At 39.0% G+C, this 18,041-nt stretch overlaps 1 protein-coding gene across 3 annotated transcripts in view; it reads right to left on the bottom strand.

Annotated features, from left to right (window-relative positions):
- LOC144770790 (phospholipase A2 inhibitor and Ly6/PLAUR domain-containing protein-like) overlaps window positions 1–18,041 on the bottom strand; it is a 299,505-nt gene that overhangs the window by 37,007 nt on the left and 244,457 nt on the right. Inside the window, exon 5 of one of the 3 annotated variants that reach the window (XM_078655545.1) lies at window positions 5,067–6,465. The exons of the other annotated variants lie outside the window; for them this stretch is intronic. Coding sequence (XP_078511671.1) covers window positions 6,371–6,465 — 95 coding nt within the window. The 3' untranslated portion in view covers window positions 5,067–6,370. Of the gene's footprint in view, window positions 1–5,066; window positions 6,466–18,041 lie in introns of those variants that run through there. 3 annotated transcript variants of the gene reach the window in all.

The following is an 18,041-nucleotide window of genomic DNA, read 5'->3' as shown; positions in this document are numbered from 1 at the left end:
ATATACATACCCACCAGTCGTTGCTCGGCTGGGGGCAGTTTCAGAAACATTTGAGCCACTATTTCGTCTGGAAAAGTGGTAGAATCAATATATGTAAAAAGAAAGGGGTATCCCCGACTAGAGTTCCTAATTCGGGATAGGTATGGTATTTAGAAGAAAGATAATTAGGAACTAATAGTTAAACAAAGGACAAAAACGGACTAGTGACAGCAAGAACTATGAGTGAACAAGATGCATGGTACAAAATTATGGATTTTATTTTATTCAATCTTTGTTATAATAAAAAACATTATTGTTTAGTTACAAATGGTTATTATGTGCATGCCTCCATTATACATGTGACTTATGATCTACATATATATACATCCTATTGTATCCTGTACATATTTCAAGATAATTAATTTTAACTTGAGATCTCTGCGGAAGCTTGTTTTCGCACATTGGTACATAAAAACATGGCTAGATATGTCATCAAAGTGGTAGAATCAGTAATCCATCGGACTGCTGATCGGGCTAGTTCTTGTTCATGCATAGTACTTAACTCACTATAACCGATTCGTGATTTCAGAATGTGATCGGTAGCTTGAAATACTTGTTCTAGAGAACCTTGCTCTGGTGCTGGATGAGGAACAGTTTTCTTGTAGTCTAGACGTGAATGTCGGTCGGAAAGTCTAGTTCTACCTACATACGCTATTCTGGCGGGATTCTCGTCCTCTACCTCTTCAGTAGAAGAGTCATTTTCTTTCTCGCTTACTTGTGCTGCTTTACGTTGTTCGTGTAACTTTATTATTTCCTTACGAATTCTCTTGTACATACTCTCTATACTACTGATGGTTCTGTGTTTACCCTCGGCTATATTATCACTCCACCTTGTCAGGATTCTCATTTCGGCCGGATCTTTAGTCGGAGAATCTTGTTCTCTTATTAAACAATTAATCAGAAACTTTAATAACATGAGCTGGATCTCAGCTTTCCTTTGAGACATGGCTTCACCAATACTTTCTGGATCATCCCCTGTACGGATGAAACGATATATTCTGTCTAGATCTTCTTTCATATTCGGTAGGGTATCCAAATACCCGGTCACCCGTCTTACACGGATGGAATATATAACTGTACTATCATCACCTGCAACTGGATCATAGCGGCATTCAGTAAGGGCTCGTCGGATATCTGCAACGGACTTATATTTGGGCGTACGCTGTAACGCACGTTCATGTAACTCGACTAACGTTACTCGTTGGTGTGGCGGCGGGGTACCAGGAGGACCTCCTCCTGCGGCCCCTAAACTAGAATCGTCGACTGATACTCTTCGTGCTGGCGCGGCGGGAAATTGTAATGTAGGCTGGACCGGGGGTACCGTGGCAGGTACTCCGGTGTCTGGAGGAGCAGGATTTACATTATTTACAGGAGCTGGCGGAACAGGATTTGCATATTCTGGGACTGTGTCGTCCAAATAGGACGAAATAAAAATATCAGCTGCGGTCGGTTTGTGACGTAGCTTGGTCGGAACTAAGGGTGGCGGAAAATTACTGGATGCCTCCGGGGTCGCTTTTGGCAAGCCCTCGGCAAGAAGAGGGTACATACCCTTAATAAGGGCATTCCTCTGTCTGTCTGACTGTTCGGTTTTAACTCGTTCACCTATCTCGATTAGTTCCCTTTCTTGGGCTCGTTCTAAGGATTCTCTACTTAGTTCTGACTTTCTGATTTCTTTTTCGGTTCTTTTATGAGATTCTTTGCGCCATAACTCGATGGCATCTTTCTGTGACTGTCTGGCTTTCTTTTTCCATAACGCTTCTTCTACTCGCATGATGCACTCGGCATCCCATGTGCCTGATACAGGCCATCTATACTTTTCTTCTAACTCTTTGGTATACTCTACCCATAAATCTAGATATAATATGGCACTTATGCCATGCTTCTGATACATAAAGTGACCTGGACTGTCCCTAGGCGGGACAGGAACTGCTGCTTCTAACAGACCTTTTCTAGTTTTCAACTGACGTAGTTTGGAAAATAGCGGCATGACTGAACTGTAATCTAGACACAATACAATACACAATGAACACGATAATTACACCACTTTCATACCACGACATTAAAAATACATGAAGAACATTTAAAATAACAGTTCGAACAGAATACCACCTGGAATACTGAAAACAGAATACATGAATTTCCTCGAGAACAGAACTGACTAGAACAGAAACTAGATGCACTGCTAAAACAGTACGAAACTTACCGGTCTCATAAAGAGACACGTCAGGACCCGCATCCACCGAAGTGGACACTTCGTTTTGGGTCTGTGTACCACCAAAACCCACGGACCAGAGACAATTAGATTGACCCTGTCTAGATACTACCCCAGCAACGGTACTCACCGGGCAGCAAGAACGGAAGGCCTCGGACTGGACTGGACTGCTTCAGCGCCGGACAGACGAACTTCGGACTTCAGTTACGGGTGGGCCTCCGGATACCTCGGACCTTGGACTCTCGGCTTGGGCTCTGGTCGGGACTCGCCGCGTTCCTCCACCGCCTCGTCTGGATGCTGGACCGCCACCTCCGTCTCCTCCGTGGGCCTGAGGGATACTTGAAGCAGAAATATCTGCACGTGCACGGTATGGTTCCGTCACGGCTGCAGAGGGTCAGGGGGCCGGCGTGGCTTCACCGGCGCGTGGGGAAAGGGCAAGTCCCTATTCGGGCGCCATTATGTGGTATATAAATAAATAATACCGGATCTAGGTTTGACTGGACATAGCAATAACAGATAGCTCAATAAATAAGAGTCAAGATTCGAGGTAGTAGGAGTTTGCAGGTTTAATACAGCATAAAAGGACAGGAACAGGACAACCTGCACGGGAACAGGATGGCAGGGCCCTGCAGGGGGGACAGGGAATGAGCGCGCTGACTTTAATAACAATGTACAAGCATATATACTAAAACAGTTGCATTACAATACATATGATAGGCGGAGCAGTGGGTGTGGTCAATAGCGGTCGCGAAAGATAAGGGTGAAAGTGGGTGTAACAAGAGGCATATACATAGACATGTGATGTAAACGTAACAGAATATGTCATAAATGGGGCGGAAACATGGAGGGGGCTACCTAAGGAGCCGGGACCTCTAACCTAATGGTGCGCGCAAACTGACAATGACGTGTTACTAGGAGAAGCTGGGGGCTATGAACTCTGTGCTAGGAGTAGAGACTGAAGTCTGGAGAGTCAGGGCGACATGTACCTAAACCCTATCTAGTATCTGATGTTTAGAGAACATGTTGATATAAACTAAGAGTCAGGAGGGGAGAGGCTAACAGACTCTAAGACTGGAGCATGCATTATTCTACATGTAGTGCGTGATGAAGAATATTAAATGACCATTAATACAGTATTTCTCCTACATGGAGACGTAAAGGCTAGACAATGACGGAAACTATTGATGTGATTCAGTAGCTTAGGAATGCAGAGAAGGAGGGCTGAACTGTTAACTAGAATCATAACATACTCTTGGCAGACTCGTAGGCAGAGCCAGGCCGAGCCGGGCACTGTGAGGCAGGAAGTAAGTGAAGGGTCGAGGATACAGGTGGGGGCTGTATCGCTCCTCAGCGAGGGCTCAGGAGACAGGAGCTGAATCTGGTGTCCGGGCCCTTTTGAGGCCTAGAAACGGGGACTTTACAATGAAATAACGTGCACACTGAGAAACGTGGCAACGTAACTTTACATAGGCCTGATATTCGCAGCTTTCACGAGAACTGGAAACTGGCATACTAGAGATGGACACAACTGTAATTGCGTCTTTAATCAAACATGGGGAATACATATGCATATTAATCATACACACATAACATAAGATGGGGGACACGTAGGGACACAGAACATGGCAAAATTTACTTTTCCACAAGGTTATCCCCTCAAAATCCTCAAAGTGGGAGTCAAAGGAGCAGATAGCATTGAAAGAAGGGAAGCATTGTAAAGAGCACTTAAAACAAGACAGGAGGAAATAGAGGCCCAGATTAGATTGGTCACAAGATACAACACTCAGTCCACCAACTTTAAGAAAATAATAAGAAAGAGAAGGGATATTTTAACACAAGATCCCACCCTCAGGGCCAAATTGGGACAGACTCCATCCATTACATAAAGAAAAGGTCTCTCTATTAAAGATATGGTGATGCGTAGCCACATGGAACATCGGAAGTCCAATTGGTTGGAAAAGGCAAGAGGGTTCCACAAGTGTGTGAAGTGTAAAGCTTGCAGCCACAGTGAGAATGCCAGGGAGGCTAAGCTACAGAGAACTACCACAAAGTGTAAAATCAAGAAAAACATCAGTTGTGGAACGGAGTATGTGGTAAGTAGTACATTGGGTCCACAACCTTCCCTGTGAAGAAAATAATTCTAGAGCATTGGAGGGCTATAACTAATAAAGACTAGTTACAGCATGGCAAGACACTTTCACTAAGCAGACAATGGTGACTGGACCACTGCCAAATACTTCGCACTAGATACTATACCTATGAACCCGAGAGGGGGCAACCGGACACTAGCCTTACGTAGATCAGAGTCCTGGTTTATTTTGCAAGCCGGGAGTGTTTCCCCCATAGGCATGAATAATGATGAAGAGCTTCATGTACATTTGTAAATAGTGTGGGAGGATCTCCCGTTTTATCTTTCAGGAGCTAGAGTTACTGATTAATTTTCAGAATGATCTTTGAAACTTTTTTATTTAGCATATATGACATACATATTACCCACAACCTTTCTTCTTTTTTTGTTACTTGTCTGTATTCCTTAATTCGGAATTTGAACCATGGGTACTAATTTGCAATACATATAAATCCAATATATGGTAACAGGAGAAACCTTGTTGAGATATGTCAATACAAATGAATTGGATAAAACCAACAGTGATTAATATTTCTTTATTTTCTTGCAGAATGGCAGTGTTTGATTGCTTGATCCCGGAATATCAGGTTCCAATTAGAGGTTTAAGTGCACGAAGATCCGGACTGGTTTAAGTAACAGCCGATATTCTCATTATTAGAATCCCCATGAATTTGATTAGTATTTGTAGCATATTGAAATGCACAGCAAGGTGAATCTATTTAGAAAACAAGTTAGGAACATCATGCTGTACCATATCGACTGTACTTTAGGAAAGGTCATATACCTAAGATAAATAACTGGCCACCTGGGTGCCGTGTATATCATGTATTACTGTTACAGCAATTATGCTCACAAGGTTTGACCTGTGTAAAAATGCAATGCATGCGTCTATTATGTTTAACATCATAAAGTCAAGTGAGAATTAAGAGTGTGTATGAATTAATAAGTAAATGTCACTTTGACCAACTTTGGGTACTATACCCGAATCGTGGAAATAGCCTGGTACAATCTTGTCAGGTCAAATATCAACACACGTGTATCACTGTCATGGTAGCTAGTGTGAATAAAATACAGAATTGATGTATTCGCAAGTTGTAAATTACGAGGTTACACAGAAGGCACCTTATGTACCCATTGCAAATGGATTGTGTATTAATATTTATTTTTATTTTTGCATTTACTTGTTTTTGCACTTAAATATGTTCAGAACACTGTATATTGACTACGGTTCACAGTGATTTGTGGCTTTGATGAAGTGGGTTTTGCATGTCATCTGTGTCATGTCGGACGCCCCAAAAAATTTGAAAAATACGGAAACTCGCTGAGCTGGTCATGTGACCAAAACCTGTTGAGGTTCGAAACGAGACGTTGTGCCCGAATGAATATACATTGAACTTCCTGGATTGGTGTGGCTCGTCCTTGGAGTAAGTTGCGAGCTTTGTGTGGAAATATATATATATATCTATATATATATGCAAAGATAGAATCCGATCCACTGAATTCAGACAAGCCCACAGTTCATCCGAAAAAGTTCTTTATTCGGCAGGCACAGAGGTCAAGAGATAACGCGTTTCGAACAACAAGTTGTTCTTGGTCACATGACCCGCGTTTTTTCTCAACCCACTATTTAAAGGTGTAAACACGTTTAATCATAGACATAAACAACATTTCTCTTTAAGACTCAGAGCAGTGTTTAGACTTCTGTATCAGTTACAATCACTGGCAGAAATATATACAAAGTTTCTAAATGTGAACAAAGTGAAAATAAAAGAGAAAATGCCCCTTTTTTTTTAATAATATACAAATTAACACAACCATCTCTCTTTTCATACATGAGGGAGAAACTCCGTTCACATGTTAGATTTAGCAGGTCCCAAAAATTTCGGTATAGTACCCGTACACATCGTAATGCATGATTACTCCAAGGACAATTGTGGTATAGTACCTTCAAACCTATTCCATGCAGATAACTCTATTGAATTCTACAGGTATCAACTGTGAAAATACACACAAAAGACATTGTGGGAAGAACGTAAATATCTCATGTATAGACGTCGCTCAAAAGCAGTATTCTCTTCTTCACAACCTAAAGGAAGGAGAGGAAAAAAATTCGGTGATTTATCCAGTACAAGAGAAAGGCAGTCTATAGAGTTCATGATTATACTCAGAGGACCTACTCAATTGTATGTTACACAAACTACATCATGGCTAATTAGAGACTGGTTTCACGTGTAAGAGAAAGGGGTTTAGGGGGTGAGAAAGTGCGGGAAGGGTAAATAAAACAAGTGGTATAGTATTTAGGTGAGAGTTCAGCTGTTCTATTTTTCACAAGGGAAATCAATTTATTTAAAGATGGGAATGTAATTCCTCGTCCATATTTAAACCGACAGGGAAACGGGTGCCTGCCAAAAGAATCAGTCTTGATTCTAATTTGCGTAGTGCTCCCAATCTGTCACCACCCCTGATGCTACTTTTGATGGTGGCAATTCCTATGTAGTTTGCTTTAGAAGCATCACTTTGGTGGAATCGACTAAAATGCCTACCTGTGCTGTAAGAGAAGTCTTGGTTAGTAATCGCTCGGAAATGCTCAAGAATATGTTTCTTGACAGGTGCTGTAGTTGACCCAATATACCATAAGTCGCATGGGCAACGAATCAGGTATACAACGTATTCTGTGGTGCATGTTATCAAGGTGTTGATCTTCCATTTCATTTTCGTTTTAGATAGGAGGATCTCATTACAATTTTGACTATATTTGCAAGCCTTGCAATTTCCACATTTCCTGAAACCCTTAGTTGTTTTCAGCCAGTCAGTCTCTTTGGGGGCTAGGTGACTCTGTACTAGGCAATCCCTCAATGATTGGCCACGTTGGTACGAAATGCCAGGTGAGCTGCCAATGGCGTTTCTTAGTATGGGATCTTGCCTCAGTATGTCCCACCTGTTTCTCAGTATTTGTCTTATCTGGTTAGAGTGGTTGCAGTATTTGGTGATAAACCTCACTTTTGGGGTTTCTGTTTTGGAAATCAAATCATTACTAGTTTTAGGTGTTAAGGCTTTCTCCCTTGATATTTTGTCAACTCTAGATTCAGCTTCCTTGAGGGATTTGGAGGAATACCCCCTGGCTTTGAATCTTTCTTTCATCTCCTCCTTAACGTTTTGGAAGTGTGATTCTGTTGAGCAATTTCTTTTAGCTCTCAGGAATTCACTAAAAGGGATTCCCCACCGAAAACTAGGGGGGTGGTCGCTGGAAGAATGGAGTAGAGAGTTCCCTGCTGTCTCCTTACGGAAAAGTGAGGTGGCTAGTTGGTTACTGGTATTGGTGACTTTGATATCTAAGAAGTCTACGGAGTGTCTGCTGTAGTGCCTTGTAAATTTTAAATTCACATGATTATCATTTAAACAGTCAATGAAACAATTCAGATCATTTTCCGTTCCCCGCCACACAAAAAAGACATCATCTATATATCTTAGCCATCGTACTACGTTCAATGCCCATTTTTCTGTTTCGTCATTCCAGAGCACCTGCTTCTCCCACCAGCCCACCATGAGGTTGGCATAACTGGGGGCGAAGCAGGTGCCCATGGAAGTTCCTTGTTGTTGTCTGTAGTGTTCTTTGTTAAACAGAAATACATTTTCATTCAGACACAGCCTAATCATTTCTAAAACCATACAAGTATGTTCAAGATATTCCAATTTCCGTTGTTTCAAAAAGAACTGACACGCTTTAATGCCATCCTTATGCCTTATACTTGTATATAGGGACTCGACATCCAAACATACCAGCCAACATTGTTCGTCCAAATCAATACTTGAAATTTTGTGGATAAAATCGGTGGTATCCCTCACATAGGAGGATAATTCTTTGACACATGGGAAAAGAAAATAGTCTATATAAATGCTGGTATGCTCAAAGAGGCTATCGATAGATGCGACTATTGGTCTACCCGGTGGTTTCGATATATTTTTGTGCACTTTTGGCAACAGATAAAAGGTAGGGGTTTTAGGATTATCCTTGTGGATAAACCTCTCTTCATACCATGTTAGTAAACCTTTATCTCGCCAGTGCCCCAGTTGTTTGTAGTATTCTTCTCGTAGATTCACTATGTACCGCTTATCTACTTTACAGTAACATCTTTCGTCTGGCAGTTGTCTCATAGCCTCTTCTATGTACATATTCCTGGGCATCAGCACAATGTTCCCACCCTTATCTGAGGGCTTGATTATTATATCAGTATTTTGTTGTAAGTTCTTAATAGCAATTCTTTGTTCTTTACTGATATTTCTACATATCGTTCGATTTTCTAATAGTTTGTCAAAGTCCCCTTTAACTAAATCACTAAAAACATCAATATTGTCTCTTGGTGTAATGGGCACAAACTTGGATTTTCTCCTGAAATGGGTCCCAGCCGGGGCCCCTATATCTGTGTCTGTTAGATGTGCAATATATATATATTCACTGAAAAAACCATAGGTTTTACACCAGTTATAGTTAGCTGGAAATTTTGCTCGCATAAAACCATTGAAATTCCCACGTTATAGTTAGTTGGACTCACTATAACTTGCGCGTGCCATGCACTGCTGATGACGTCACATATTACATCACTCATGACATGGTCAGTGACATCACTCATGACATCACTGATGGCACCATCCAGTGAATGTGTGTCTTTCTGAAAAATAAATATGTTTTATATATGTATATGTAATGGTTGATGGAAGAAGAAATGTTTAAATAAGTGTCTAAATGGATGTGTTTAAAAAAAAAATTGATTGGTTAACTGGCTTATTAAGTGTATCTTAGTGAATACATATATTAGAGAGTAATGTTTAAATATTTAAATATATGTATTAGTGTTTCACTTTGTGTATAAGTGGCTGCATGGGTTGGTGAGTAGCTACATGTGTATGTATATGGGTTATTAGATGTTTTTCTTAGTATCAGTATGAGTGTTTGTATGGTTTGGTGGGGGTATTACTTAGCACATAGATGCATGAATGACTGACTCTCTCTTTGTATGTGTTTTGAAGACAGCATATGTGCAGGACTGTATGGGTGGATGAGTGTGTATATGTGTGTGTTAGTGAGTGAATGACTGTCTCACTAGTGTCTTTATCAGTAACTACATATGTTTTAATCTAGTATATGTGAATATTGATGTATATAAGTGAGTATATGTGAGAGTGAGGGATTCTAAGAGTTCCTGTTTAAATTAGTATGTGTTTCTATAAGTGATTGTTTAAGAGAGTAAGTATGTGTAAGTTTCCTTAGAAGTAAAGTGGTAGTGTGTGTATAGCTATATATGCAAATGAATAGATGTTCAATAGTTTATTTGCATGTGTGAGTATGTGTGTGAGTAACTTTTGGATGCCTGTCAGTGTGTAACAGGATGTATAAGTGTATCACTACATATGATGAGTGAGTATATGTATGAGTGACTATATAGAACTGTTGGTGAATGAGTGGATGTATATATAGATGGTGGAATTATTGAATTGGTTGTAACTGGTATGGGTATCTCCATTTTGTTTGAAAATTTTAGTTTCTATTTTTGAATATGTGTTTCAAGGGTTACATTACAGTGAAAGGAGGTCTGTCACTCTGTCACAATGATGGTGTCATCAGTGATGTCATGAGTGATGTCACTGACCATGTCATGAGTGATGTAATATGTGACGTCATCAGCAGTGCATTGCACGCGCAAGTTATAGTGAGTCCAACTAACTATAACGTGGGAATTTCAATGGTTTTATGCGAGTAAAATTTCCAGCTAACTATAACTGGTGTAAAACTTATGGTTTTTTCAGTGATTTTAATAGGTTTTTTAAATGCTAATTCCTAACTATAACTGGGGTGAAACCTATGTTTTTTTCAGTGAATTTCATAGGTTTTTTAATAGCAAATATCTATAGGTAAGAAAGTAATAATTTTTATAACAAATTTTAAATAGTGTAAATATATATATATTTTTTTTATTGTTTGCCCTGGTACGCGCCCCGGAGCGCTCCCGGGGCGCGTACCGGTGAACGCACTGGTAAGCACAATGTTACGGCGCGCCCCGGGGCGCGTACCGGGAGCGTCCCGAGAGCGCTATTCCCGCGAACGAAAACAACATCATGACGTTTCGCGTAGTCGCGTGATGCGTCATATGACGCACTGCGTAAGCGCACCCAGAATCACGCGATCGCATACGATCGCGCAACGTCATGACGCGCTTACGCGACGCGCCCCGGGGCACGTAGCGTAAGCGCATCGGGTCATGTGATCTGAAAATAACACTTTTCATTGGTGCAGATCAGTTTTGGTTTCCAAATGATGAAAGCTTGGATCATGTGACTTGAAAATAACACTTTTCATTGGTCCGGAACACTTTTGTTTTCCAAATGATGAAAGCCCCCTCCTTTTTTCCTTACTGTGACTTTGTCCTTTGACTGAGGAAGACCTGTTTCGAGTTCTATCTCAGAAAATGGCTACAGTAGTATCAGCAGCTGGAGCATCTGGCCCACCACCACCACCACCACCACCACCATCTAAAAGACCACCAGAAGATTATATTGGTGGTAATCAGGAAGAGGAGGAGGATGAGGAAGAGGAGGCACAGACAAGGGAGTTCCTGCCAGAAGATAAACAGCCCTACAAACCCAAAGAGCACTTTGTATGGCAGTTCTACAAACTCCCAAGGGGTCTTAAAAAAGTCAACGCAGCAAAGGTGACTTGCTTAATTTGTGGTGATCAGCTATCCAGGGGGAACCCTAACAAAAAGTATTCCTTCGGGAATCATGCGATGATTCGCCACATGATGCGTTGGCATCCAAACAACTACTCTAATGCAGAGTTAAGGGACCTCTGCAGTAAACTACCCCCATCATCGTCTCGAGGCTCAACATCAAAACAACCCACTCCATTGGGTTCGGGGGTAAGAGACACATTGGCTACTATCCAACCAAAGTTTAATGATTACAAAATTTTATGCAAATATTGTAACAAGTTACTTGCTTATGGTGAGCAAAGCATTGAACTTATTATGGTTTCTGGTGATAACCATAAGTGTCCAAAAAAAACTAATTTTTCCTGATTTTTTTTCATGCTCCAGTTGAGCCAATTACAATTCCCTGTTTTTTGTTTCTCCCCATAAAAAATACAAAAAAAATATAAAAGTGTTCAGAAAAGCCAAAAAAAGTACAAAATGTTCAAAAAAACATTAAAAAAAATATAAAACAACAAAAAGAAGAAAAAAACAGTTCTTTTTAGAACTAAATTTACTTTATAAAAATATATCTATATTTTTAAAGAATCTGTGTCAATCATTTTTCTGCAGGGTACGCGTACCAGTACGTGCACCGGGGCGCGCACCGGGGAACGCACCAAAAAAAAAAAGAAAAAAAAAATTAATGAAGGAGTTAGCATGAGGGAAGAACACAAAGAGAGTAATGTTAAGAGAAAGAGAGCTAGAGGGAGAAACACAGAGGGATTGTTTACTACATAGTTAAAAACAGACAATGTGTAATAGGGTGAAAATGAGAAAAGTAAAATCACTAAAGGAGCGAAAGAAGGGAAGAGAGAGGAAGAACACTAAACTAGAGATAGTGGGAGAATGTGGGTGGGTGTTGAAAGAAAACGATAGGACAGAAAAAAATTGAGAATGAACGGTAGTGGCGTAACTGGGATAAATGAATAACGGTGAGGGAGGGTAAGAAAAGACCAGTTAGTATAAGTAAAGAGGGGTGAAAGACAGTGAAAAATTGAATTAGGATACGAGATGGGGAGTGACAAACACAAAGGACAGAGAAAATAAAGGTAACAGTACCTGAATGGAATGTGTGTGTGTATGTGAAGTGTGTGTGTGGGGGGATTTTTTTCTGTGTATGAGGTGTGTGTGTGATGTGTGTGTGTGGTGTATGTCAGAGGTGTGTGTAAGTGTTGGGACGGGGATGAGGTGTGGGTGTAGGAGTAAGGTAAATAATTAAGAAAAACAGAATGAGTGAAGAAGCAAAGGAAGAGAACAGAGGGTAAGTGAAGTAAAGAATAGGGACTGAAAGAAGTTGAATATGAGAGGGGAAATAGGGAAATTGGAGTAAACATGGAGAATAAGAATAAGTGAGGGAAGCAGAGTAAAGAAACAGGAGTGAGGTTGGTTGAGAAAATATTAGTGAGCTTAAAGCAAAGGGTGATGACAAACGACATTTTTTTAGTCACACTTACCATATAATAAATGTAACTTTAATTACATTTTTTAGTACACTTTATATCTGTGAAAGAGAGCAGAAAAAAATAAGTTATAATTAGTAAAATATGTATTTTAAATTAAAAGATACAAATGAAGAGGTTAAAAATCATAACAGTGTGAAACATAGGAAATGAGAGATAGTAATGGAACCAGAGTAAAAGAAATGGGATGAAGAACGATGAGAGAGGAGCAGTAAAGTTGTTGTAAAAGAAACGATAGAAGGTAGATAAACACAAGTGAACATAACACAAGAAGAGTGAGGCACTGAGGACATAGAAGTAGTGAACGAAAAATAGATAGAAAAGGTCAAAAGTAGGGAGCAAACAAAGATAAGCGAGGGAGAGTGGGTGATTTATAGTGATAGAGTGCGATAATAGTGCTGAGTGAGTAAACAGGAATTACTAAAAGAGCAAAGGAGGAAAATACGGAAAAGGGAAGTAAAGCAGAGAGACTGAAAGCTGAAAAGTTATGCAAGTGAGAGAGGTGATGCAGACAGTTGAAATGAAAATGAGGGGTTGTCAAAGAAGTGGAGTAAGGGAACGGGGGTTACAGAGAGTGAGAGAAAGACATTATAAGTGAGTTAAAAGAGCTGAAAGAGGACGGAAAAAGGAAAGTGAGCGTCAGAGAATGGGAATACAATTTAATTTACACAATCCAAAGTATAGAATAACTTGTACAACATGTTACATAGTTTATTTTTGCTGTTCTCAGAATATATTGAATTTCACTTAAAACAGTGAGTTCAAATTACTCATCATATGACAGCGGGAAAAAAAACACAATCTAAAAGATTGTGTTTTTAAAAAAACCTTAGATACTAACAAATGACAAATGTACACTAATCTTTGATTGACTTACTTTTCCTTGAGGCCAAATAGTATATCATGGAGGTCCTTTTCTCGGTGCAAAGTACTTTGCTGTTCAGTAAAAAATCCATTTCATCGACTTTCTAGAAGAAAAACAAGAACATCTGAAATATTTTCAATATTTTCATATACTCCTTTTTTTCAGTCATGACTCTTTACTCATTCCTGCACCTTTCCATTTGGCCAAATAGTGTCAGATGTATGAGTATATATCAGTACTCCTCCCGTCTTCATAGGCCAATTACCTTTACCTAAATTTTGGCTGTAAAAACACTAGGTATGAATTTCTAAGGCCAAAAGGCAAACGTTGTTTGAAAGTCAAATGAGTGTCGTTACATTGGGTCCAACCTTTAGAAGTTTTTAAATAGCATGTGTAATGCCCTGATGTTGTAGAAGGACCGTCATGAAAAATAATAGCTACAGTTGCAAAGGTTCTTCCTGATATCGATAACTGAGAAGCCACGAAGTTTTTAATAGAAGTTGTCAATTTAGTTCCATCAGGTCTACATCGTTGGATAATTAAAATGACATAGTGACAATAATTTTGTAGAAATAATGTGGACAGCATTGTAGACTTACATTGGGTACACACCATATTGTGATCAGCTGCTTTAACTAGATTATTAACAGGCACTGATTTGCAGTCTGGTAAAGTCAAATATATAAATCTTTCACTGTCTAGTCTAGTAGTACTTGATGAAGCACACTTATCACAGTCATGTTGCCATTGATAAGAAAGGTTAAAAAGATTTTTTATATCTACTCCTTCATCTTCCAATACATCAAACATATACATTAAAAATTCCTGACAATCCTGCTGAATTATCTGTGAAAATGGATTTTGACCTGAACATATGTCTACAAGATTCCTAATTTCTGAAACACTTTCTATTTTTCCTCTATCACTACTACATTTCTCTAACACAAAATTCAATAAACAGCACAATGTTTGTTCCCGATTTTCGACAATCTGTTTTTGTAAATTTTGAAGAAAAAAAACAACATTAACTACTACATTAGCATAGCAGTTGACACCAGAACTGTTTTCAAACTGAAATCTAACAACATCCTCAACAGAATCCTTTTTCCTTCTGCTTACAATTACAGTTTCATCTACTTTTTGTCTTTTTGCTACTACCTCACTGCAATTACTCTCATTTCTTCTTTTTCGGCCTACCACACGTTTTTCAATCAGAGGATATTGAGGCAAATGTGGAGCATACTCTCTTCTTAACCTATTGTATTCTTTAACACAATCTAGATCTGCACAAATCTTTGTTTCGTCACGCTCAATCAAGTACAATCCTGATAAAGTTCTGACTCGTGATAATGCCACATATGCCATACCCTCTTTAAACACAGAACTTCCAATGTTCACCAAAGCGCTATCTACACTTAAACCTTGAGACTTATGAATTGTCACCGCATATGCCAAACAATAGGAAACTGTTTTCGGCGAACATATAAGTCTTTCACGAGCAAAAATCTAGCTGAACAACGACAAATTTGTTCTATTTCATCAATGCCATCAAATTTAATTTTTAAAATTTCAATTCCATCTCTATTTTTGTAATTCACAAAACCAACAACATGACCCATTGCTCCATTTACCAGACCTCTTTCAACATTTAAATTCCTTCTCAAAATGACACGACAATTCAAACAAACATTCAGAGTCTTTTCAAAACCAGCAGTTTTAGATGTAGTCTTCTCCAAAGAATCCAATTTTGATTTCAAATTTTCTGACAAAATAATTGTTGCTCCCATATGCTCTATTTTATCTATAGCTTCCAGTTTCACTATCTCTTCATTTTCTAACTTCAGCATTTTGATGTTGAACATGGAACATTCTTTCAGAGTAGGCATCAAACATATGGCAGATTTCTTCTCGTTAATTTTCTTAAAAATATTCTCTGGAAGAATGTTTTCATTTGGGTACAAATTAGAAATTAACCATCCATGTAAAGCTTCTTTCCCTTGTTGACTTATTTTTCCTACACACATCTTGTAAAATATTTGTATAATCTTCATCCTTTGCCTGCCCCATATTTTGAAGCAGTTCTGCATATTTAAAGTTTAACCATATATTAACGTTTCCAATGCTTCCTAGGCACTTCCTGGTATCTTCATGTGTGAGCATTTTGAACACAGGTTGTCCTTTCACTGGAGTCAACTGCAGAAGATCTCCAAAAACAATAATATGTTTTCCTCCAAATAAAACATCATAGTCTGTTCTAAGAATTTCTTGCATTCTCAAATGCACAAAAGCAAGCATTATATTTGACACCATGCTTACTTCATCAATGATAAGAAGTTTCATTTTCTTCAGGACTCTCGAAACTTCGGAACACGCATTTCCAGATAGCTTGTGATATTGCAATGTGTTATCATGCTCCACTGGCAGCATCAGTAAACGATGTAAAGTAATCCCTTTAATATTATGTGCTGCCAGCCCAGTTGGAGCGGTAACAACACAAGGCAGCGGTGATTCAGTCCTTTTCTGCAGATAAGATGCAATTGCTTTAATCAGAAAACTTTTTCCAGTTCCCGCTTCTCCACTCACGTACAGTCGGACAGGCTTAAATGATGTACATGAGCACTCTTTCTTCTCATGACTCAATCCATGTTCAACCTGTTCTGTGACTTCGTCATATATCAGTTTCTGCTCAAGGTTTAATTGTTTCACCAAATCTTCTAAATGAATTACATCCTCTTGAGCTTGCTCCATAGCTCTTTCCACTTCATCCATGGCAGTGACAGCTTCATTTTGGATAATTGGTCCTCCTAGTGGATCCTGACTCAATGAAGCAGAACTCTGACTGCCTTGAGAACTATCTATCGCAATGTCTGCAGCAATTGTTGATTCTTGCTCTATTTCTTCATTCAACATTTGCAGATAATTTGGAAAAACAGGACATTCTATGGTATCCTTCGTAGCATTAAAAGAGTCTTCATAACAGAGAAAATCTCCAAGTAGTTCCTCTTCTTCTCGCCATGGTTTAAAGAGTTGCAAATGAGCCAAATAGTAAAATTCTCTTTTGTCTGGATTTTCACAACTCAATTTTCGATGATTAATCAAATGACCTTTTTTCTGTTTCACTAGACATCCTTCACATCCAATGATTCCATATAGTCCATTATTGATATCTTCTCTGATGTTCCTCTTATAAATATATCTTTGCAGAACTTCATAGAGACACACATTCTCAAGGTGAGGACTTCTATTTGGATAGTATGTATCCAACATGTTTGTCTTCAAAATATCTGTACTTTCTGGTTCTTTCTCTGCCAAATACTCTATCTCTTGTACAGATTTCAAAACTCGATTTCGTGTTGCAGCAAGACCTAGACTCACCCAAATGATGGTTCTAGATTTGGCATAGAGACTTGCTGACGACAATCGATCAGAACATTCATATGCTCCAATTTCTCGATGCGACAACATCTTCAGACTGTAACTGTACAATTTCTTGCTTAGGCTCTTTTCATGTGAAATGTCCTCCCACATTTCCTTCAGTTCTGTCTTTTCTTTTTTTGTGATGTAAGACGTCACATATCGAGCTACAGCAATAGAGTTGTCAGCAACGAATTGAATATCCATGTTAGCATTCCACATGGACAAAATCACTGGGTTGTAGTCATTGATGTACTTGGACTCTTCGTTTCTTTTTAAATTGTATGTATTTTTTGGTGATTTTCTCGTCACAGTATGTCGCAGAGAAGACATTAAATTATTTACTCTTCCTTTAGAAATCACTGGTCGTGGAAAAGCGAAACGACATTTTGTGTAGAACTTGTCCTTGTTTCTGAATTTTCGACGACAGTACTTTCCACAACGATGGGATTGAAAGCGTAACTTGTTGCCTTAAATTGTTTTCTTCGGTAGTTTTCGGAACAGCACATGTTGAATACTTTTCAATGAAGCTCATCACTGTCTCATCTGAATCTGTTCCAAACTTGGGTGCATCTTTAATCCATAATAACATATGTATGTGAGGAGCACCTCTCGCTTGATACTCCTTTCTCCAAAAGAAATCCAAAACCTCTCCAAGGGGAGGATTTTTTTTGCTGGTAATAAAAGACATCATAGCTTCAAATCTATGATTGAAATATCTGCATACATTCACTGGATCCAAAAAACACAGTTCTCCAGGTGTTTTGAATTCTATATTTTGTATATTAGCATTGGTCTCTCGTAGAAATTGAAGTAAGTCCTCCCATGCATACTCGGCACAGCTAAGAGTGAGGAACCATGTAGGAGTTCCTAAGTTTCTTAGCATACATTTCAATTCCCCATGGCGACGGTACCAATACCCATTTGTACCATGCTGACATGCCATGAGATTGATTAGATGAGATTCTAAAATATTATCTTGCAGATTCACTTTCTCCATAAAGTCCCTCGCCGAAACATTTTGCAGATGTGCTTCACTTTTCAGAATATGGTTTACTGCATAAGAAAGCCCAGACAAGTCACTTTCATACAGTAGATGAAACAAATAGGGAATGCATTGACAAAACCTTGCATCTTCAGCATATAATCTTACAGTTCGATATTCAGATGCAGGAAT

The sequence above is a fragment of the Lissotriton helveticus genome, chromosome 7, assembly GCF_964261635.1.
Source record: "Lissotriton helveticus chromosome 7, aLisHel1.1, whole genome shotgun sequence".
Taxonomy (NCBI): domain Eukaryota; kingdom Metazoa; phylum Chordata; class Amphibia; order Caudata; family Salamandridae; genus Lissotriton; species Lissotriton helveticus.
The sequence above is the reverse complement of the archived record's forward strand: the minus strand, read 5'-3'. Positions and strand labels throughout refer to the sequence as shown.